General features: G+C 44.9%; 1 protein-coding gene across 1 annotated transcript in view; it reads right to left on the bottom strand.

Annotated features, from left to right (window-relative positions):
* Positions 1 to 9,633: 9,633 nt before the first annotated feature.
* The window catches only part of LOC149356428 (organic cation transporter protein-like), a 99,815-nt gene continuing 84,652 nt past the window's right edge, over positions 9,634 to 24,796 (bottom strand). The window contains exons 11-12 of the mRNA XM_089584183.1: positions 10,592 to 10,728; positions 9,634 to 10,023 (exon numbers count right to left, since the gene is read on the bottom strand). Of these exons, the coding sequence (XP_089440309.1) occupies positions 9,921 to 10,023; positions 10,592 to 10,728 (240 nt within the window). The 3' untranslated portion in view covers positions 9,634 to 9,920. The remainder of the gene's footprint in view (positions 10,024 to 10,591; positions 10,729 to 24,796) is intronic.

Below are 24,796 nucleotides of genomic sequence, written 5' to 3' on the forward strand. Positions count from 1 at the left end.
TCTTTTTTTTCGAAACTGAAATTGATGACAGCTAATTTACTGCAACTACTGTTTGTAGCAGCTGCCACATGTCTATTTTTTATGAACTCTAGCAAATATCTTTAGCGCGATTGCAGTCCTTTTAAAGAATTCTGGCCTGTAGGATTGATGATCAATATTTCTGCAGTTTTTGGGCGATTTGCAAACAAAATTGCTCTCAGTCGCATTTAAATGTTGCCAGTCTGCTCCAAAAGTGCTCCCAAATAGCCTACAAATTGCTCCAAAGCTGCTCTAAAATAAGACTTTTGCTGCTCCCGTGCTGCTCCAAAAAGCTGGAGCTAGCTGCTTCCACCCCTGTGTATATATCTAAATAAATAGTCGATTTGAAAGTTGAAAGTTGAAAGTTGAAAGTTTATTGAGTAATACAATAAAATTTACAATTCTATACAGCGAGAGGTCCCATGGTACAAGACCGCGGGCGGGACCTCCCATGAAAATAAATTTCAATAAGCAACATAATATAAAATACACAACACAATAATTAGCGACGAAACAGAATAAATATAGGCACATAGTGTAATATTAGTTACTGAAATATTTAAATACAAACAATGTAATGCACGATAATGTAAAATAAAACACTCACAGATGCCGCGATACATAGAATCAATAACATAACAAAAAAATCACAAATTAAGAAGGAAAAGCTTTAGTTTGATCTTGAATAAAGAAAGCGTATTAGTTTGTTTGATGTCTATGTTCAAAGAATTCCAAAATGATACGGATGAAAAATGAAGGCATTGTTTCCCGTAGTTAGTTCTGACCTTAGGTAGTAAAAAGTTATTACGCAGCGCAAAACGAGTGACGGTGTTGCTCATGATCGTGCCGGGAGAAAATATGCTTAGCGGGAGATAATGATGAAGAATCTTAAAGAATAGGATACCAAGGTTGTAAAAATAAAGGGCTGAGATAGGTAGAACGTTTAAATCTATGAACAAAACGCGGGAGGGTGACATTCGAGGGGTATTGGTTATGATGCGCATGGCTTGCTTTTGCAGTTTTATTAAAGGCCAGAGATGAATATGATAGGCGTTACCCCAAGATGAGATACCGTAGTTTAAGTGGCTGTGGATGAATGCGTAGTAAAGAGATAATAAAGTTTGGACTGTAAAATAGCTTCGGGCTTTAATTAGTGCGCGTAATCCGTAAGAAATTTTCTTGCACGTTTCAGCTACATGATGATGGAATTTTAAGTGAGGGTCAATGATAACACCAAGAAAAGAAACTCGATCTTGCGGTGAAATAGCAGCAGAATTGAGGTATAGAAGTGGTGTGATGGGCAATGACTTCTGAGGGGGATGGAAAATCTGAAAACAAGTTTTAGTGACGTTCACGGACAGGCGGTTAATGTGGCACCAACGCTCAAGAGAATTAAGGTCATTCTGTAGGTTAAGAATCAGCTGATTAATGTCCTGGTGCGATGATAGCATGGTAGAGTCATCTGCGTATAGTATACTATTGCAATTCTTTAAACAGGATGGTAAATCATTAATGTAGAGTAAAAACAATACAGGGCCAAGAATTGAGCCCTGTGGAACACCCTTGTTAATTAAAGCTATGTTAGATGTATGGTCATTAATAGAGACTATGTGCTGTCGGTCACAGAGAAAGCTCTTCAAGAGCATTAGGGGAGGTCCAGTGATACCATAAGATTCCAATTTGTGAAACAAGATGGAGTGATCAATGGAATCAAATGCTTTGCTAAAATCTATGTAAACTGCTCCTGAGAACATTCCTTTATCAATTGTTAGTCTAACGTAATCTATTAGAGACGCTATTGCAGTATCTGTAGATAGTCCGCGCCGAAAGCCGTGTTGACTATCTGTCAATATGTTAAATTTTTCAATATAACTAGACAACCTTACTTCAATTAGTTTTTCTAAAATTTTGTCAAAAAAAGGAAGAATTGCAATCGGACGATAATTATTTGGCAAAGCTGGATCGCCTTTTTTGAAGACCGGTATTATTTTCGCTATCTTGAGCTGCTTGGGATAACTGCCAGATTTAAAAACCAGATTGCAGATGTGGCTAAGGACTGGAGCAAGCAATGACCGGATACTTTTCACATGCTTTCCATGGATATTGTCAACGCCGGGGCCGGTCGTCTTTAAATTAGCAATTACAGATAGAACTTCGTCTGGACACGTGGGGGTAAGAAAAAAGGAGTGAGGGCAGCGCTCAAGAGAAGGTGTGCATAACGAAGAGATAGGATAATTAGGTGAATTGAAAAAATAATTGCTAAATGTATTCGCCATTTCCTCGGGATCAGATAAAGTAACACCACCGTGGAAAATAGATTTAACAACACTAGGTGACTTACGAATATTCAGAAATTCGTCAAGCAGCTGCCATTTTCGTTTAGAATTGTTAGTATGTGCGGATAACTGGTTTTCATAATAACATCGTTTAGCTTTCTTTAGAAGCGACGTTAGTACACTGGAATACCTTTTATATCTCAATTTAAGACGCAGATTGAACGGCTGGTGTTTAGTTTTCTTATACATGTTTTCTTTTTTCTTCAGAGAGTTTAACAGAGCAGTAGTTATCCATGGGGAAATGGGGGTAACATATTTTCTCGTGGATGATTGGAGCGATGTGCATTTATTGATTGCTGATGAAATTATTTTCGACAGCTCAAGTACAGCCACTTCTGGGTTCGAGAGACCCAAAATGTGTGAAAGATCAGTATTAGATATGGCTTCAAAATATTTTCCGTTATCAAAAACTGACTTCCTCGTGGACATGTTGTTACTACAGCGAGATGATAGTGCGCAAAGAAATACCGGAAAATGATCAGTGACATCACATTCTATCACGCCAACCGGAGGAGCAGTGGGAAAATTCGAAAGAATATGATCAAGTAATGAATGCGAGCCATGGTCAGTACAACGCGTAGGCGTGCTAATTAAATTTGCATAACCATAGCTGTAGAAACAGGTCGTATAGTCGACACAGATGAGATTAGTCATGTCTAGCATATTGATATTAAAATCTCCCATAATGAAGACGTTTTTATTTTCGAGTGATAGTTTATGGAGTGCTAGTTCAAAAGCCCGGCAAAATTCAGACGCATCATTTGAAGGAGACCTATAAATAGCGCCGCATATAACCTTCTCTGTGCCATCAGTAGATCGGCAATCAATTTCTATCCAAACCGATTCGCATTTACTCACATTCAAACACAAATCAAGACGTCTTTTGTAAGCAATGTGCTTTGAAATGTAGATAGCCGAACCACCATAGGGGTTATCAACACGGTGTGCGTATTCGCATGAATAGCCAGGAAAAGCATACAAATCTTTATCAAGGGATGATAGCCAAGTTTCAGAAAATGAGATGATGGAAAATTGATGCTGAAGGGAAGTAAGCAAAGCGGTTATGTTATCGTAATTCTTCCGGAGGCTACGAGCATTAAAGTGGATGGCAGACAGACCTTTAGCTTCGGATAAGATCGAACGAGCATGTTCTGGGGAATATGATGCCATGATGGCGGTTAGAAAGATGTAGAACGTCAGCACCCGTATGTCTATTCACGGAAAATTTCAAGGTCGTCTACATTATTTATCCGAAAGACTGTGCTGTTCTGCTCCTTCCTAGCTAGAATAACACAGTTCGATGTCCACAAGAAGGCCCATTTGTTATCTTTCTTAAGCTTGTGAGCCTTCGAAAAAAGGTCCTTGTTGTCAGGTGAAAGATGCTCATTGACATAAACAGGAGCCTCCTGCGTTTGAGGGAAACCCAGGCATGTCGTTGTAGGATGTGTTTTCCTAGCTTTTGCCAGGAATTCCGCCTTCTTGTTTCGCGAAAGGAAACGAACAATTATGTTTTTTTCATTCTTGTTTCGTGTTGGAACCCTGTGCACGGTATCCAGATCTTCTGAATTTACGGGGCAGTCAATCTCGCTGCCGAGAGCCTCAACGATCTTGTTGCAATCTTCGCCCTGAGTCACAGGGACACCTCTAATTTCTAGATTGTTCAGACGCGAATATTGTTCCAGGTGGGCAACCCTGCGCACTAGGGCCTCATTGCTCTCGTGTAGTTTCTTGTTCTCTGCAGTAAGACTGGCGTTCCGATTCTTTATGGTTTCAAACTCGTTGCTCATGAACTCAAGAGATTTTTTCAGCTCTTCAACCTCATTTTGAAGCTCCTTTACAGTATCATCACTGCGCAAGGCGACGGAACTTTTCACAGTGTCAAGTACATCAGTGAGATTTCGCAGTTTTGCTTCGAAGGACAATTTAAATTCCTCGAGTTCCTTAGCGACAACAGCAACAGTGGGAGCCATAACCCAAGGAGCGATCTGAGACTAGCGGCCCAAAATCCGTATATGCTGAAAAATAGGTACAAAGATGTGCCTTTTACCTGGGCAAAAGATGGGTTGCTGGTTAGCTCGGGAAGGTAGCCGGACCGTAGTCACAGATCGCTCCCCAGCAAATGACCCGCGGCGTCGATGGTAGCCAGGTTATATAGCAGGCAGACAGGGCTTGCGGTGGCGCTCCGTGGCAGCGGTAGACTTGCGTGTGCTGACGCTAGCAGTCCGAATGCACGTGCCTTCGTTGCGCGCGTGTCAGCAGTCACGAACTGAGTTGACGATGCACAAGATGCGTAGCGTACAGCAGGGCAATCTGGGCAAAAGATGGGTTGCTGGTTAGCTCGGGAAGGTAGCCGGACCGTAGTCACAGATCGCTCCCCAGCAAATGACCCGCGGCGTCGATGGTAGCCAGGTTATATAGCAGGCAGACAGGGCTTGCGGTGGCGCTCCGTGGCAGCGGTAGACTTGCGTGTGCTGACGCTAGCAGTCCGAATGCACGTGCCTTCGTTGCGCGCGTGTCAGCAGTCACGAACTGAGTTGACGATGCACAAGATGCGTAGCGTACAGCAGGGCAATCTGGGCAAAAGATGGGTTGCTGGTTAGCTCGGGAAGGTAGCCGGACCGTAGTCACAGATCGCTCCCCAGCAAATTTGCTCCAAGTGAGATGTTTTTGTGGCTGGCTGTACTGCAGGAATGCATGGAATGTTCAGACTGCTGCTCTGTAGCTGCATATTAATTGACAAAGGGTACTTGGTAATGACTACAGGAATACAACACACTACAGAAATGCACTACAGAAGGCAGACTACAGAGATATGACACTACAGAAGACAGACTACAGAATTATGTCACTACAGAGGACAGACTACAGAAATACTACACTACAGACTACAGAAATACTACACTACAGAAGACAGACTACAGAAATACTACACTACAGACTACACAAATACTACATGCCCAAAATACGACAGACTACAGAAGTTTTCTGTCGTAAATTCCTGTAGTGCGTTTTGACTGGGATCGATATAGTCGTCAAATGGTACACAAGAATGCTGCACCACAAAATAAGCTACTCTCAGTAACTGCATCTGAAACTGAACGCTTAGTGACATTCATGACGTATTTTTAAGGCTGCAATCTTATTTATTGGCCTTACTTGTTTTTGAGTGTGATTGAATTTGCTTGTATACTTGTGAAAGAGTAATTTTGCATTTGTGAACTGACTTGCGCTGAGTAATGAGCAGGGTGTGCCTCCTGAACGCCAAATGTTTCTTTTTCTGTTTCCATTTATTTTACACGCATTCCTTACAATATGTCCAGTATTAGATTCTATTTTTTGGTGAAGCCTACCATCTTCGTTTCGAGTAAAACAAAACAGGTGCAAAAGATGCTAAATCTAAGAAGGCACTTAGGACAGCCTAGTGCGGTAATGCGAAAGCATTTGCATTATGACGCCATGTGCAGGGTCAGCGTCGTGCATTGCGAGGGGGGGGGGGATTCAGTCGATCCGCATGATGGCGCTTGTTGCAAACTATTAGAACACGGCATTTTTACTAACCTTGTGAATTTTCTCGACTCTAATTCATTGTTTACACCCGCACAGCATGGCTTTCGGAAGTTATTTTCTAGAGAAACCCAAGTTGCCTGCTTCACTATCAAACTTCACTATATATTAGATCCCGCATCAGAAGCTGACTGCATTTTCCTAGATTACTCTAAAGCATTCGACAAGGTATGTCACCGCTTATTATTTTTAAATCTAATTCAACTCAATATCAACTCCAGCGTTCTGAATGGATTGAATACTTTCTTCTGAACCGACCGCAGTTCGCTTCCGCTAATAATTTTAACTTACCTTCCAGCGAAGTTCATTCGGGCGTGCCACAAGGCTCAGTGCTCGGACCATTTATATTTCTTACTTATATCAACGATCTCCCTTCCATCGCATCATCTAACATTCTTTTGTTTGCTGACGACTGTGTTGTTTTCCGCGAAATAAAATCCCCCGACGATGATAACAACCTTCTTCAGCGTGATCTCTCTAACATTCCTCTTTGGTGTAATGACTGGATTATAGAACTTAATACTAATAAGTGCAAAATTATGCGGATATCAAGAAGTTGCAACACTCCGCCTGTGTACTGCCTAAATAACGTTGCCGTAGAAGCGGTTGCTTCTTGTAAATACCTGGGTGTTCATATTTCTGCTGGCCTCAACTGGGCGCGCCATATTGAGTATATTACTAACCAATCTAACCGCATGTTGGGCTACGTGCGCCGTAACTTTTCCAAAACTCTATCTTCCTTGAAATTATTGCTCTATAAAACGCTAATACGTTCTAATCTGGAATACGCCGCCACCATATGGGATCTCCATTATGAAAAACTGATAACTTTGCTTGAGCTGGTTCAAAATAACGCTGCTAGTTTAACCTGTGCAACTTTAACCATGCCGCAAGTGTAACAAGCATGAAAGCTAATCTTTCTTTACCTCTTTTAGCATCCCGCCGGAAGAGAATTCGTTTCAGCCTTTTTCATAAATTATACCATCATGTCATGCTACGTCATGCCCTCATTTCGTCCCCCAGATACGTGTAAGACCCCATTGATCATCGTCACAAAGTTGGCATTGAAACATGCAAGACTGTAACTGCATTTCAGCCTTTATTGACTCGTACATCACGTGAATGGAAGCGGCTTCCCGCAGATATCGCCGACATAAGTGATAACTAGCATTTTCGTTCTGCACTAGCTAACATTGCGTAACAAGAGCATGATAATGCTTTGTTTCGTAACATACATTGCATCTGTTTATGTATTTTATTGTTTGTAACCACCGCCCTCATTAATGCCTTTGGCCCTGAGGGTTCAATAAATTAAATGAAATGAAATGAAATAATTGCTCATGTACGCTTTTACGACAACTCTGCTTTCACTAAATGCGCCTTTATTCAGATGCGAACATTTAATAAGAAACAAAACTGTCGCGGCGCAGTGGAAACGCCCCCAGCTGGCAGGCTGGGGTTCGGTTCCTGCCTGGACCCAAATTTTGTTATTTATCTTCATTGTTTTTCTTCATTAAAAAATTGAACAAAAAATTCGGATCATATATGGCAAAATTCAAAGGGTGATTGATCATTAGTATTACCGATGATGGTGATTACAACGTCAAGGGCAGTAAAATTTGAAGTACCTAGTGCACAGTTACATTAAACATTACCACTGCAACAGAACAACATACTCCTCTTTTCTGTTAGAGGGAGCCCAAGTGCTGGCGCATGGCTTGAAACAATTAATGAGTACTTTGGTGGTCTCTTTCTGCTGTTTCTTATGTTTCCTACTTTTGTTTTTCTTCGAATAAGAGAGCACATCTCTGAAAATATCAGCCAAAACTTCAGGAGCATTTAAATATACTTGCATGAGATGGTACAGTGAGAATTGGAATTTAATGGTCTTTATTTCACATGTACACTTAACTGAGGATACAGCAGCATGACTTGAGAGCCAAGTGCCTCTAATGTATGAGAAAAAGGCCAGGTTATTGCACATCTGCGAAACAGCGTAGTGTAGAATTTTACTTTTCATTAAGACGAAAATTAATGTATTATTGCTTTAAGGATACAAAACACAGAACAAACCACAGGAACAGGAAGACCTACACGACACAAAATGCTTCCCCGGATGACACCGTGTTCATGAAGGTCCATATGGAGTTGCGAGTCGTATCACTCGAGAAAAAGTCTGCTCTCGGCGGTTGGCAGACATACAGGTGTGTTCTAGCTGCACTTAGTGCTTGCTGCAGAACTTAACGAGAAAGGAACGGAGGTAGCGTTCCGTTTTTACATGTTGGTAAAAACTCTACTGTTCGCTATAATCTCTTGTTCATGAGGCTATTCAGTCTCTGGAAGAGCCATATAATCTGCCGCCACGCCGAATCACCACGGTGATCGAAGTCTTTTTTCTGAGAGCAGTGCGCCGTGGTGCGGGGAGTATATGCTGCCGTGGAAGAGCCGCCTAGTGGGCTACCCTATCTATATGCATGTGTGTGTCTCCCAGAACTTTGACGCTTGGGAAGGTGGGGAGGTTCGGGAGTATGGCGGGCTCGTATTATGCAGCCCGGTGTTCCTTGACATGATCATATTCAGATTTTCCTTTTCGGCAGTTTTTCACGCAATAACAACAGTGTCTCGGTGGCCTAGGGGTAGCTTGTCTGATTTGGTATTCAAAGGGCACGGGTTCGAATCCCATTCGACCGCAGTTTTGTTGTCACTACAGGTAAGTTGCTTTAAATTCTTATATTTCATATTACGGTTTGAGGCATATGCGAGGTTATATTCACAATTTAGCGATGTTTAATCACTCCACTACACGTGTGACGACACCACCTTCTCGACAAATCCGCATTTTCTCGCAAGCCGCCAGGTTCTACGCTGAACGAGAGCCTCGATGCTATTGCGTTATAATCCATTTAAGAGCCAGCACCCATCCCGACTTATAGTTCCTTTCCTGGGCGGGCAATTTTTTAGTTGGCCACCGTGCCCAGAGTACAAAAGATGTAGTGGAATAGCATTTTATCCGTAAGAAACTGCCTATGTGCCTTACCTTTCGATCTTCAGCGCTGATAGAGAAAGTTGCCTTCTGAGTAAAAATCTAAAAAATGACTCATTAATCGGCTTTGGCGTGTTTGTGCTTTTTCTTACCTGTCTCACATGCGTTCCTTGCTTCGCTTTGCTCTTTGCTTTGTTTTTCATTTTTATTGCGAAAACAATACTAATTTCACTCTCAGCTCCTCGCGTGGCGAGGCCGCGGTAGCTACCATTGGCCTTTAGCTTGACCTCTGCTATGACGCCGTACCATCTGCCGCAAAAACCAGGGGCCCAACCTGTGCTGTCGCGAGGCGAGGCCGCGCTTGGTAGCTGCTGCCTAACTCCTGCGCCCGCCGCGCGCGGCGCGCCTAGCGGTGTGACGCCACAGCTGCAAGAGCAGGGCTCCAACTTGAGCCGTCGCGAGGTGAGGCCGCGCTGGGTAGCTGCGGCCTAACTCCTGCGCCCGCCGCGCGCGGCGTACTATTCGATTGGATTGGATTGGAATGGAATAGATTGGATTGGATTGCATTGAATAACCGATGCATCACTACAAGTCTAACCACAAGCACCACTACCAGCTACACCACTAGCTGAACCATGGCGTAACTACGGATATTGCTTTCGCAATTACCGGGCTTAACAAAGCTAAGCCACAGCCATTTTATATCACGCGGTTGCTATAAATATATATACCTCCTATAATCAATTATTTATTGCTTAAATTTCAGAGGCACCACAGGCTAAACGTGCAAGGACAAGAGAAAGTATTTTCATTAAGTTTAGCCGTGGAACGTAACCAGCAATAACGAGACGGTGATGACGTAGCGGCAGCCTCTTTGCTTACGCTGACGCAGTTGCGCCAGCCTCAGCAGCTTGCATGGCGGTTGTTTTGCAGTGTCGAATCTTATGCTGCCGCAGCAAAAGCCAACGCTTATTTGGGTAACACAACTGCGTCCAGTCATCACTACTTTCATTCTCCTTCTAATGAGCTTTCATCACTGGTTCTTCGTTTTCTTTCATACAAGGGAACTCTTCGTCCGGGTTCTGCGTGACGTCTGATGGGATGTTCGTGTCCCTCTTGATGCTGTACGAAAAGGGTGCGTGTTAATTTCTCAGAAAACAAATTGAGCGGCTAGATTTTTGACCTCTGAAATCACATATCGAAGCAGCAGAGGTTTTACAGTGAATGACTACAAAATGACTATGATAGCGCTTTCCTAGACATTCTGTTAAAGTTTCGTCAATACATCCCATGTTGACTTCAGTTGATGGCCTGAAACACTGCAGCGAAGAGGTTAACACTTTATTTATTTCCAGAACTTCATTACATGCTGCCATTTTTTAGCTCCTGTGAGAAATGCTGAAAATTGCATTTTACACTTTCATAATTGTTCTTCTTGATAGCTATTCAACATTGAAATCTACGTATTGAGCGATGGTCCAGCGTGAGGAAAGAAAAAAAGCTAACCTTTTTTTGAAACTCGCACCGTACCGCCTGTGCTGAGCTAAGATTATTTACCGGCAATTTCTTTAACGAACAACAAGCAAGGCAGTACTATCTTCGTGTACAGTGTGCTCGAAAGGGAACTAGGCAGGGATAAGAAAGCGCACTGAAATGATTGGAATGAAATCTTGTGTGCGCGTTCACATACCTTCTCCTCTTCACGTCATCCACTGTGTCAGGAAGTGTCAGCTTGTAGGTTTCTGGCAGCATTAGAGCCAAGAGTGCAGACAGCACGCAGACACCGCAGTCCACGGCTTTTGGAGCCCAAGGACCGATTATGATTCCCTGAAATTCACAACATTGACAACGGGCTTCCTACTTCACAGACATAGGACATGCGATCAACGTTTTTGTCATTAACCATTTTTAAGAGCAGGTAGCAATTTAAACGCGAAAATTTGATACTTTCAAACACGAACTCTGTTTTCAGCACAGTACGTAAAATTGGACGTTTTCTAGTTCAGTGACAGAAGGTAAGCCCATTTGATGTGCTTTAATTGGCACTCATTCCACTCTTTGAGATGGTTTGTTCCGCAAAAAAAATAAACATTTATATTTAGGCTACAGAAACATGCTTCAGAAAATATAAGTTCCGCGATTAATATTCGAGTTAGCAGCAGTACCTGCGTTCTGCTAACATTCTCGCTAAATTGAGCTTTCAGGTCTTAGAGCTGAGTACCACGAGTAGAATACGAAGAGGCTTTCAGGAATGTCCTTAAAAGGCAATGTTTCCCGATCGGTCGCGCTAAAGTCTCCACGTGCTCCGTATTTTTCGCCGAATTTATGGCTACCTTGTGTTTGGTGTAGCGCGATACACTTGTAAAGAAAACTATTTGTGGCTTCGCAAAGGGCTCGCGCCAGAGAATATGCGCGCAGTGCTCTTCATCTCGAGATGAAGCGCACTGTGCAGAACACCTGATTAATTTACGATTCGCTGATGACATTGCCTTGCTAAGTCAATAAGGAGATGAGCTGCAAAACATGATCAATGCAAGACAGAAAGAGCAAAACGGTAGACCTTAAAATTAGCATGCAGGAAACCAAAGCAATGGTCAGCAGTCTTGCAAGGGAACAGCAGTTCTCAATTCGTAGCGAGGTGCTGGAAGCCGTAAGCGAATACGTCTACTTAGGGCGGGTAGTGGCCGCTGATGCGGATCATGAGACGGAAATAACTAGAAGAATGAGAATAGGGTTGACCGCATAAGGCAGGTTCTCTGAGATCATGAATGGTAGTTTACCAATATCCCCCAAGAGAAAAAGTATACAAATGCTGCACCTTACCGGTACTCTCCTACGGGGCAGAAACGTGGAGGCTAAGTAAAGGACAACGCAGCGAGCTATGGAAACAATATCAAGGGGGCACTTTGGCTCTCTAAAGTGCTGCAAGGCGAAAGCGTTTCCTGGCCACTGTTTGTTTTTATTTACTTTTTATTTTTCATATTTTGTTTTTATTTACGTTTGCTCCTTTTATTAAATTTATTGTTTTTATTTTTATTTTCGCGTCTTATTTTATTGTGTTTTTATTTTTGTTTATTTTCTTATTTTTTATTTTCCTTTTCTTGAATTTACACCTTTTATTTTATTTATGAAGCCCATGCATTCACTAGATGCGCCTTTATTCATGCTGGAACCTTGAGCCTTTTAAGCAGTGACGCCGAAAGGCGGACAAATCTGCCGACGCATCTGTCGACACGGCTGCCGACGCGTCTGTCGACACGGCTGCCGACGCGTCTGTCGACACTTCTGCCAACGCGTCTGTCGACACGGCTGCCGACGCGTTTGTTAACGACAGTATGAGGCATTAAAGGCTTTCGCCTTAAAAATTATAGGTGTAACCTTAAGAGACCGGAAGCGGGCAGAGTGGGTGAGAGAACAAACAAGGGTTAATGATATCCAAGTCGAAATCAAGAGGAAGAATTGGGCTTGGGCAATGCATGTAATGCAGAGGCCAGGTAACCGCTGGTCTTTAACAATAACGGAGCCGATTCCACAAGAAAGCAAGCATAGCAGGGGGTTGCAGAAAGTTAGCTGGGCGGATGAGATTGAGAAATTTGCGGGGATACGGAGGCCGCAGCCGGTAAAGTCCAGGGTTAATTGGAGAGACATGGGAGAAGCCTTTGTGCTGCAGTGGGCGTAGTCAGAATGATGACGATGATGAGGCTCTTCACCTTTATTTGTTAACATGCTTGCTCTCGAAGTTTTCGCTGATAACGCCACAACAATCAGCTGTAGACTGGAGAAAGTCCCGGTTGTTTGAACGCGATCAAAAAATGAAACATGAAAGCGAATGAGGGACATTTCTACTGCACATAAATAAAAGCCCGTAATCAGAGAACTATTTGTTCAGCTCTAAAGACGTTACCGTCAACGCATTTGTAAATGTTGGCATTTTTGTGTGTGTCTATTATTTATACCATTTCAGCTTTTTGTACGCTGGAATCAGGGTGAAAAAAAAATCATTTTATCGTTGACTGCGTTCAACGTAGGAGCGGCAAGTCTTCTGTTTTTCGCTTGTTCGTGTTGGCCTCGGGTTGCAGTTGCTCGAGTCGCTTCCCTCGCTTCCGCAGCCTCCTCCTCGCGCTGTGTCTACATTTCGACGTCGTTCCACTCTAAGCAGCGCGATCCGCCGGTCATGGCATGGTGTAAAGAGTACACTGCAGACTCGACTGCCGCACAGCTATGGGGTGTGTACGACACATTGCCAGTGTAATGCGGAAATGCCGCCGGCTGTGCGTCCGCAACGCAGCGTGGCGCCGCACGGAGAGGCGAACGCCTGCAGACGACACGCCGGCCTACGCTAGTTTTTCGCTGCTGGTGGTGACCGTGCTCGTTGAACTTTTTTGTACTCTACGAGACAGCTATATCTTATCACACCAATACCCACCCTATACCAAAAGATTACCCTCCGCGCACATATTCCATTTATACTACCCCTGCCTATGCGAGGATGCGCCACGGGGTATACAGAATGCTCAGCGCACATTGTCATGCACGAAAAGCAGTGCGCAGAAAATGTGTGGGTGCAGCCGTTAAGGGCGTGCCTGCACTAAAAAGTGGCGTTCGTTTTAAGATTTTTCACAGCGTCCCGCTATTGCCGTTCCCCTCTCACATCAAACTGGCGTTCGCTTCGTAAGGAAACTTTGGGTCCCGTATGCGCGGTTACGCAATATTTGAGAGCGTTGTAATAAATTCGCAAGAGCGCGACAAGATTAGACAAGATAGACTTATGTCCTTGCGAATTGGAGCACACAGCTCGAATTCGTGCGGCTAACTGTCAGGGCTCAACAATGCAAACATGTGCCACTGAAAGTGCACCTGGGTAACAGAACACCTTGAATATAAAGGTAAATTAAATAAGATAATGTGGAGTCCAAGGGAAACAGGGGTTGCCGAGATTCCTGCGCCCCGCTATCGAGCGCTTTTCCTGCACTGCTTGGGCGCGGAAAGACCATGCAATTTTGATGCGCTCTCACTGCCAGCGACGCTCCAGTTACTGCCGAACAAAACTGCTGCAGCAACTCAACCAAACCATCATGCCATGGACTCCAAGCAAGTGGCCATAGTACCGCTTCCTCAACATGAATACACCATAGCCCGTGCTCTGACAACATTTCGCCGACACACACAAAATTCGGCGAGAATGACCCCTGCAGCGAGCTTCGTCAGCTACATTGTGACTCTATCCGTGACGTCGTTCTCGCGCTTCGAGAACTGGCAGTCTCTTGCAATTTAGGCAGCCAAGTCAACAAAAACACGTGCGAGCAGTTCATTCACTGGCGTCGCATCTCCACATTGACGAGAACGGCTGCTCTTGGAAGGCGCCACGCTGACGTTCGACCATGCAGTTCAGATTGCGCTACTTCGTAAGAGAGCTCAGCTCGGGTCAGAAGCCTTTGCTAACCCCGTTTAACGCGTCGTTCAGCAACAGCCACGCCAGCGTTATGCAGTCGGGCGGAACACGGCAGATTGCCGCCGTTTCAGCAAAAACGGTGCATGTCCCTTTAGCCAGAGCAGGCCCTGCTTTGGGCGATCTCGTCATGCTGGCCGCTACTTCAGAAACGACCACCACCGTTGTTCCGTAGAGCATAAATCCGAACGCCAGTGGCAATTGCGGCACAGCAAGGTGCGAGCTGTTCGTATGCACCGCTCTCGCCAAAACCTGCTTCCCATGGGGCCGCCGCGGCCAATTCATGCAAGTATGCCGTAGCTCCCGCAAGCGCACAAGGACGACGCCCGGTTCAGGTTCGCGAAGCAGTTCCTGAACAAGATGCACCAGGTGTCAACAGCATCCTTATTGTTAACGGTGACAAGTGCATGGGTTTCTACATTGATGTGACAGTGGCGCCAGTTATCTCCACTTCACAACCGCGCATTGTAAAGTTCTTGGTCGACATCCGATCAGCTGTGTCAGTCATGGAGGAGCAAGAATTCCGAAGCGTATCCGAAGACACCTGACCAGCTGTAGACCTACGTTCTTCGACATTGCACACAGGAAGGTTCCAGTTGGGCCAGGCGAAAGCTAGCGTCTCGTTCAAGGAAGAAACGAGGGTGATAGCGATTCATGTCGCACTTCTTGGTCTAAAAGCTGCGCAAGCTTTAGGACTACATATTGTGGGCACACAGCTACCTGTCCTGCACACGGCTGTAGAAGAAGATTCAGAAGCCTTCAGCCGAAAAGCAGCTACAAAGGTTACAAATTTACAAGCGCACAAAACCCTTCCTAGCAGCGGATATGAGGTGCCCGCAAGTCCTCGAAAGTTCGGTAAGCTACCTCGGTTCGGTATGCCAGCTCACCAGGCCTTGGGTTGACCAAGGGCGTCGAACAAGAGGCCAATATGAAGTATTCAGTTCCTCCAGTTGTGAAGAAGCTCAGAAGTTTGCCAGTTTCTCTGCGCAAGCCATGTAGCAGCAACCTTCAACACTTTCTTCCTGACGATGTCATCGAAAGAGTTCAATCATCTGCATTGACGTCGCCTATCGTTGTAGTACGCAAGAAAGACGACAGCATCTGCCCCTGTGTTTACTTCAGAGAGCCCTGCAAAGCTACTGTAGAGCTTTTCCCTGCCTCATGCTACACTCGCTGAGTAGAGCACGCTACTTCTCGGAGTTTGATTCGGCCTCTGGCTGTTACCAGGTCCTATTTCACCCGGACAGCAGAGACCTCACTGCACTCATTATGCACGATCGCATTTTTCTTTTCAGAAGGGTGTGCTTTGGACTGGCATCTGCTACTGCTGGATTTCAGCATTTCATGACAGAGGTCTGAAGGGTTGCAAGGAGGTCCCCTGCTATCGAAACTACATCATCATCTTGGGCAGGACTCGGAGTACTTCAGGAACTTGGAGCAGGTTCTCCTGTGCCTCTCTGAAGCTGGACTGAAGCTCTGTGCAAAATGGATCTTCAGTGTGTCTCAGCTAATGTTCCTGAACCATCGTGTCACTACGCATAGAATATTTCCTCTTCAAGCTAAAGTTAACGCTATTGTTCACGCTGGCACCCCCCAGACGCAAGCATGGAGAATTCGCTCTTGGGTCTTGTCGAGTATTATGCTACGTTTATCCCTCCCCTGGCTGAAGAGGTAGAACCTATGCGCGGGCTGCTTCGGAAGAAGTTCATTTTAAATGGGATGCCGCTGCCGAAAAGAGCTTGACAAGAGTAAAAAAGCTTCCAGCATCGAACAAGCTTCGAACAAGCATCTAACATCGACCCAGTGCTCCCCGCTAGAGTGGCCACGGCTGTATCTGCGTACGGCCTGGGTGCAGTACAGATAGAAACTGACGGACCACACATTCAGACCATTGCATTCGCATCCAAAGCACTGGTAGAAACTGAGCGGAAACACTCAGTGAGAGAGCGTGAGTCCTTTGCCTGCCTGTGGGCGTGTGAGAAAAGGGACAGTTGTGTCTGGTGTCGATCGCTCACTTTAGTAATGGATCACCTGGCTCTAGGATCTTTGCTTTCCACAAAAAGCACTGGAGAGCGGCCGCTTTGGACTGCTTGTCCAGGCTACCTATCCCAGACGCCGAAAATGGCCTTCAAGTTTAAAAGGAAATGGTGTCTCTAGTAGCATCTTCAGTTCACATTAATGACATCTGATTTGCTACAGCCACGAAATTCAAGCTGCAAGTTGTCGCTCATTTTTTCAAACATCATGGCTAGCCAAGAAAAGGTTCACAGCTGAACTGAGTCCTCACTAGGAACGAAGTCCGTGAGGAACTGTCAGTAGAAGATTGCCGGCTTATGCGCACGGAACGAGTGGTGGTTCCACCAAACCAGAGCTACGTTAGTGCAGCCGGCCCATGAATCGCGTCAGGGAATCGTGAAGACCAAGAGACGTCTTCGAGAAAAGTAATGGTGGTCAGGCCCGCTCAAACAAGTTGAGACTGCTATCCGCAAGTGCACAATCTGTCCAACTGTAGAAAAAAGCGTCAAGGACTATCGCCATCCACAGCAGCCAGTGCTTCTTCCAGATAGGCCGTAGAGAAAGACAGCAATCCAGATTGTAGGCCAATTTGAGCATGCATCAGCATAACGTTGCTTTGTTATACCAGTAATTGATTGGAGTTCCAAATGGCCAGAAGTTGCTTTGCGCAGGGATGGGTTCTTCCGTACTGTGGCGGTCTTCCTCCTGTCAATATTTGCACGTGAGGGCCAGTCAGTTTGAAATGGCCTCAGATTACGGGCCGCAGTTTATATTCCGAGAATTTGAGTCTTTTCTTCAAGACAGAGGAATAAAGCACAGCTTTTCCGCTGTGTACCACCCCCAAACAAATGACCAGGCTCAAAAGGTGTAACCACGTCCTCGAGTCATGCATTCAGTAGGCCATATTGGATCAGCACACAGTGAAGGGCACTATCACAGAGTACTTGATAATCTAAAGAGCCACTTCTAACAGTACAACTAGACTTTCTCTGGCAGTGCTTCTACATGGCTGGAATCTAAGGACGTCCTTGGACGTCATCGGTCAACCCACTGCCAACTTCACAAACCCAGCTCAGATGTGCTCAATTCGGAAATAGCCCAAAGAATGCCAATGCAAAATTAGGATGTATACTGACCGACAAACGCCAATTATATTTAAAAATTTGCTTAACTATTCTAATTAAGCGGAATTAAAAAAAATACCCCGAAGAGCACCAAACGACGGGAAATAATATGTCGTCGGTTTCATTCAGCTCCGCTCCGCTTTTTTAAATACGTGGTTCAAGTTACGTGAAACAACCTTTACATATACTGCCTTTAAGTTCGCAATATAACCTTTTCACCTAAAATCTAACGTAAAAAATTCATAAATTCTAGCTAATTTCTAATTATTCAGCTCTATCACGTACATGATGATCACATTGCTGTAGAATCCACCTGCGCACACGCACCAACGTATCTCTAACAGCTTTAAAAAAAGACATCTATAAATCGTTAAAAACTGCACGCTGTATATATATATAAGAAAAAACCAAAAATTGAGAAACATAACACGATTTAATTAACGACGTTTTGTTAGGAGGACCTGCCGTTATCGAGTGTATTACAGTATTCGAAACGCAGCTATTAAAGCGCGCGCGAGGTACAGCCTTAACGCACCAGTGCAAACAGTATGGGGGGGGGGGGTAGAGAATTGATGATAACTTGAAACGGCGATGCCCCAAACGTGGAGGCAGGTGTTCAGAAGGAGCACACAGGAAATATATAGTATATATCGAGGGAAACACAAATAACCTAGACAGAGGGGTAAGAGGGGGATGTTGAAGTCCTTTGAACAGGCGGCCATGACGTCGGAAAATTCCTTTCCCCAGCTCTTCAAGGCTTACATATTTATGAACAAAATTGAATCAGACTTTTTCTCATCATATCCAACCAAACCAGCTTTTTAGAAACGCTTTTTGGATGACATATTTATAGTTTGGACAGAAACCGAGAACAAACTCATCCATTTATCACCTCATTCAACAAAATACATTCTAATATCTCTTTGAATCACCTAATCATGCATTAAAAATTACTTCTTGGATCTTTTGGTTCGAGTTGAAGGAAGTACAGTAATAAAACCCTCAGACAGACAACAGCATCTTCATTTCCACAGCTGCCATCCACGCCAATCTAAAACTTCAAACCCATACTTACAGGCCATCAGGTTCTAAAACTTCAATTCCATACTTACAGGCCATCAGGTTCAAACGAATTTGCTCACGATCGGAAGATTTTCACCACAATGCTGATTGCATGTGGAAAATTGTAAAGAAACATTACCCGTCCTCTATAATCAACGATGCCCTCAAAAAGGAGGAAGCAACTAATCATAATCACGTCAGCGAGGAATCTCAGCCAACATCACAGCACTGTAATCTCATACTAACCTTCACAAGCAACTTCCCGAACATTAACAAAATCCTAAATAAACTCTTCAGTATCATTGAATAGAGTGACCGGCTTTCCAAAACTTTCTCAACTGTCCTCCAGGTAACATATATAAAACCAAACAAAATTACAAAGCGATGTTGTCCATTCGACAGTCAATAAACGGAGAGCTGTGGATTGCACATCATGCGGAAAAAACCGATGCCAAGTCTGCAAACACATGGAAACCACGGCACTCACTAAAAAAAGCACCCATTCAAATTTCAAATATTCTACCAGGGAAGGCTTAAATTGCGATTCCAGCAACGTTGTTTACATGCTCGAGTGTGGCGACACAGTGTATAGGCCAAACAGACAATTCCTTCCGATTCAGGTTTAATAACCACAGCTCACATACTCAATCCCTCCCCAGCCTCTCTTTCGAAGCACCTGCTCGAGAAAGGCCACGAGTTTGAGACTCGTTAGCGCGAGGAAAACACTCGTTAGCGCGAAGAACGAGAATCATATATTATTTTTAAATTTAACACTGTGCAAAGGGGCATTGAAGAAAGCCACGGTACCCTCACCTTTCTTCCGAGATCATAGGCCTACGAAAATACACAAAGCACCACTGGCTGCGTCGTCTGACGACATGCCCCTTTTTGCATGCCACATTTGTGTCGTTGCTTACATCCCGGTTTGGCTCATCTTCTGGTCCCGCGAATGCGATAGATTTTTTTTAAATGCCTACTTTGACTGCTCTGTAAGCTTACATTTTTTATGCTGGTAACATTTCGTCGGGCACCTCCCTTTCGTCCCCCCTTTCTCCCCCCCCTCTTTTCTCTCATATTCCAGCGGCAGCAGCTAAACCAGCGGTAGGTGCACTATTGCCGAATGCGGAGAAAAAGCAATGCTTTAAGGTTTTTTCAGGTTTTTTTTCTTGCTCCCTCTGTTCCGACATAAGTGAAACTGCGCGAAAGAAGAAGCCCGAAGACGAAACGAAGAAGGGACAGGAAAGAGCGCTGATCTGGCAACTGAATTTTATTGAGAAAAACTCGCACAATATATAGGAAAGCTTTGGCAAAGGTAATCAGATGCAGTCAATGTCACATAGTGTAAAGAGCAATAGAAGCAATAAAAAACATATCAGCAGGATGAATCTAAAAGTCGACTTAATCTTTGAAGTAATGGAAACAAAATGAAAAAAATACACTTGATGACTAAAAACAGTTAATGCCACATGGTGTAAAGGGCAGTAAAAATCGATAAAACATCATTAGCTGGTAACAAGGGTAAAAGCGAAAAAAACTGAAAAATGAAATCGTGGAAAGAATATAAACCGACTGAATCTGACGACGTGTGGCTAAAAAAAAAGTGCACACACCTTAACAATAACAACGATGAAACAGTGACACTCAATGATTCAAACACGCGTAGTCAAAAATAAAAATTTAGCAATGTGTTTCCAAAAAGGCAGGTTCGCTCCCATACAATGATTTTGACGCGTCACTGACACACTACCAGCCATTTCTTTTTATAAAGAAGGCTTCCTTCAGCTCTCCCAGGCTACGTTGTCTGTACTTCTATCAAGAAGAACAGTTTCGCGTAAACGAGGCATGCATTTACATTCTTTGCAATGAAGTGCTAGATTAGATCCAGTGCCTTTTTCAAGTGAGCGCTCGTGTTCCCTTAAACGTTCGTTCAAGCACCTTCCGGTTTGTCCAATATAAACTTTTTCGCATGTAAGCTTGATCTGGTAAATCACCGCTTGGTTTCCCGTTATTAATCCTATGACACAACGTAGCTAACTTCCAAGGGGCAGAAAACACTACGGAAATCTTATATTTATTGGAAACCTTTTTCATATTACGTGCTACCCAGTGGAAATACGGGACAACGGCTGCTCTCACGCTCCTGTTGCTTTCCTGAGTAACGTTTCTTTTCTTGCCTTTAACTTTCTGAAGCAAAGCTTCAGTCACGGCCGATATCACTGTCTGCGGAAAAGCTGCCTGTAACCGTGCGGTCTGCAGTTGCAGTTGTGCCTTCTTCGTTTCGTCTTCGGGCTCCTTCTTTTGCGCAGTTTTACTTATGTCACAATCGACCAACAAGCCCAGCAAAAACTTCGGCTTCATTCCCTCTGTTGTTGGTTCAAGATTATTTTTCCACCTGCCCTCACGGCCAGGAGAAGCGACGTTCCCGCATTTTGCCGCGAAGGTTGCTGCACCGCCACGTAATCTGTCGACCATCTCAGCTCAGCTCTATACGCCTGTCAATAAGCAAGCATGCGGTGGTTAACGAAACAGAGACCGCATCTCGATATTGTATTTCCTTTTTCCTCACATTTTCTGCGCACTCTACATTTTCACTTCCGGCTCCCTCTCCAATTTTCTTACGCATGCTTATTTCTTTGTTTTTTACTTGTATATTTTTTGCTTCTCTCCACTTATTTCTCTTTCTCGCTCACCTGTTCTGTGTCGAACCCCTATAAAAGGGGAAACACCAGCGACGAAAAATCACCCTTGAAACGATCTACCTTCCGATCGAAACGTTGAGTCAAAAAAAAAAAACTTTCCTTTAACGAATCGTATACTTTGCCATATACTCCTCTAAGCAGTCGGGTACTTCATGCTCTCGCAACCTCTCTCTCTCTCTCTATATATATATATATATATATAATCCAGCAAAAAAAGGGGCAATCTTGGCCCGGTATGTAGTAGTAAGAACGTAAACCAACGTTTGAAACGCTTGAAACAATTTATTGACGTTTCGACCTTGGAACGGTCTTCGTCAGAATGCCTCAGGCCGTTCCACGGTCGAAACGTGAATAAAATGTTTCAAGCGTTTCAAACGTTGGCACGTTGGTCTACGTTCTTACTACATATATATATATATATATATATATATATATATATATATATATATATATATATATATATATATTGTCACGTGCTTCCACAGAATCTCGACGGAAGAAGCAGAAGATGAAGGACTGACCAGCAGGGAGAAAGGAAGAAAAAGAGCTGAGGGACGCTGGTAGGCTGCCTGCTTCCATCCTGCTCCGACCGATCCCCTCTGTGAATAAACCCCCGTGCGTGCTAAGCACGTAACAGTTTGGTGGAGGTGCGGGGTACCGACCACGGAGCATTCCATCTGCCGAAGGAGCCGTAGACTCGCAGGCTTCCCACCACTGCCATCGGACATGCCTGGAGACGACAATGCCGAGCAACCCGGGATATCCACAGCGAACAACTGGCCACATTATCGAGAGCCCCGCACATTTTTTGGTAAACCTGAAGAGGATGTTGACGAGTGGCTGAAACACTACGAGCGGGTGAGCAAATACAATCGCTGGAACGCTGCTACTAAACTGGCTAACGTAGTGTTTTTCCTTGCCGCCACGGCCCTTGACTGGTTCGACAATCATGAGGATACACTGAGTTCATGGGCTACATTTACGACCGAGGTCAAGAAAAATTTTGGGGATGAATCGGCTAAGAAGAAGCGTGCGGAACAGACATTGCTTCACCGCGCGCAAGTACCCGGAGAAACTTGCACGGCATACATCGAAGCCATCTTAAAGTTATGCAAGCTAGTTAACTCCAGTATGCTTGAAGAAGATAAAGTCGGCCACCTTCTAAAAGGAATTGCGGAAGATGTTTACAATTTCCTGATTAGTAAAGAGAGCCTGAGCACCACCGCTGACGTTATCAAACATTGCAGAACATTTGAAGCTCTTAAGCTGCGTCGAATCACCCCTAAATTCGGAAGATTGGCCAATGTCACCTCTATAGCCAGTGTTGAAGCCTGTCCTCCAAATTCTATGGCTGATATGATTCGAGAGATTGTGCGCGAGGAATTGTCAAGATCCCGGGACACCTTCTGCCGCACAGAATATCCGCGGCACAGTTCTGCACCGGAGGACGATGTTGCCGCCCTGTCGACTCCGTGGGCTCAACCTAACGGCACTTTGCCCATGGAAGTTCGGAACATTGCCCAACGTTATGGCCACCAGCCGACGGAAAGGAGGCCCACTTACCCAGAAGACGTGGTTCGTCAGCAGCGAGATCCTGGCTCCGGCCAACGTCGCGACTTTGTTCGCCAGGACTTTTATGGCGGTCGCTGGCGCTCTCAACCTTTGTGCTACCGGTGTGGTATTGCAGGGCATATCGCTAGATATTGCCGCCGTCGTTTCCCGACTTCTCAAGACTGCCAACCCCCGGCGCCTACTTACGGACAACTGCACACCGCGCAGCAGCGACCCCCAACGTCCGCTTGGGACCCGTACCGTCCGAGCACTTTGCGGAGTTCATCACCTGCATCTGACCGCAGTGTGACGCCGCCACCTCAGCGCCAACGGCGGTCACCTTCTCCTCGACGTCGTGCATCTCCTCCGCCTCCGGGAAACTAGGGGGCGCGGCCGATGGAGGTGAGGCCGCCGGCGAGTCGATGACGTCCAATATACCTCTGCCCGTGTTTATGTTGAAGAACAAACTGGAAGTGTTTATTGATGGTGTGAAAACAATGGCTCTTGTGGACACTGGTGCTACCGTATCCGTTATGAGTTTGAGGTTTAAGAACCGTTTAGGTAGGAAAGTGATGTTTAGTGGTGACCGTGCAGCGTTATTCCGTGGTGTCGGTGGTGAACCTTTGGTTCCACTTGGTGTGTGTGCTTCGGATGTTGTTATTGGTGGTCTAACGTTTAGAACAGAATTCGCAGTGCTACCACGGTCAACGCATGATGTGATTCTTGGGATTGATTTTCTGCAAGAGTGTGGTGCAACTTTAGACTGTCGTACGGGAGAAATTTCTTTGAATTCTTCACTACTTTCAGCTCTTGTGGATAACTCGACACCGGATTTTGGAGCATTTGCGGTGGAAGAAGACACTATTGTACCAGCTTTCTCCGCAGCATTCGTGCGGGTTTCCTCTGTTCACAATCAGTGCGAATCTTTTGAAGCTGTGGCAGAGCCTACGACACTCGCCTGCTCTAAGAAGAGTATCGTCGTGCCTCGTTGCGTCGTTCCCGTGGTGGGAGGCCGTACCGAGCTGTGGACAGTGAACCACTCTGAAGAGCCAGCTGTGTTGCCCCGGGGCCTCAAACTCGCCCGTTTCGAGGAAGGTGTGTCAGGTTCCGTCGCGACGTTAACCAACTCTGTCAGTGAGCAGCACGTGAAAAGAGATATGGAGACCCAAGTTAAGACTATGATTAATCAGGCTCTTCCCACAACCGAGCGTCGCACTCTAGTGGAACTCCTTCTGAAGCACGTGTTCGTGTTCGACTTTGCCAAAGACGATTCTACACCACCGCCTACCAGTCGTATTCATCACACGATCAACACCGGCTCCGCACCTCCTATACGCCAGAAACCCTATCGAGTCTCAGCCACTGAACGTAAGTTAATAGATGACCAAGTTCAAGAGATGCTAAAGCGAGGCATAATTCGAGAGTCTTCCAGTCCTTGGGCAGCTCCAGTTATCCTTGTTAAGAAAAAAGATGGCACATGGAGGTTCTGTGTTGACTACCGTCGCTTAAATACGGCCACGAAGAAGGACGTCTACCCGCTTCCACGTATAGATGACGCAATTGATTGTCTGCACTCCGCTTCGTACTTTTCTTCTATTGATTTGAGATCCGGCTACTGGCAAATCCCCATGCACGCTGCAGATAGGGAAAAAACGGCATTCATAACACCAGACGGACTTTACGAGTTTAACGTCATGCCTTTCGGATTATGTAATGCGCCTGCAACATTCGAGCGGTTCATGGATACAATCCTGCGTGGCCTCAAGTGGCAAATTTGTTTATGTTATTTGGACGACGTTGTAATTTTTGGCAAAACGTTTAGTGAGCACAACAGCCGCCTGGATATTGTGCTTGATTGCATGGAACGAGCTGGCCTTATCCTCAATTCCAAGAAATGTCATTTTGGGAACCGTGAAACAATTGTTCTTGGTCATTTAGTTGATAAAGACGGTGTTCGACCTGATCCAAAGAAAATTGAAGCTGTCAAAAGTTTT

The sequence above is a fragment of the Amblyomma mixtum genome, chromosome 3 (genome assembly GCF_055824585.1).
Source record: "Amblyomma mixtum isolate Tamu chromosome 3, ASM5582458v1, whole genome shotgun sequence".
Lineage (NCBI taxonomy): Eukaryota > Metazoa > Arthropoda > Arachnida > Ixodida > Ixodidae > Amblyomma > Amblyomma mixtum.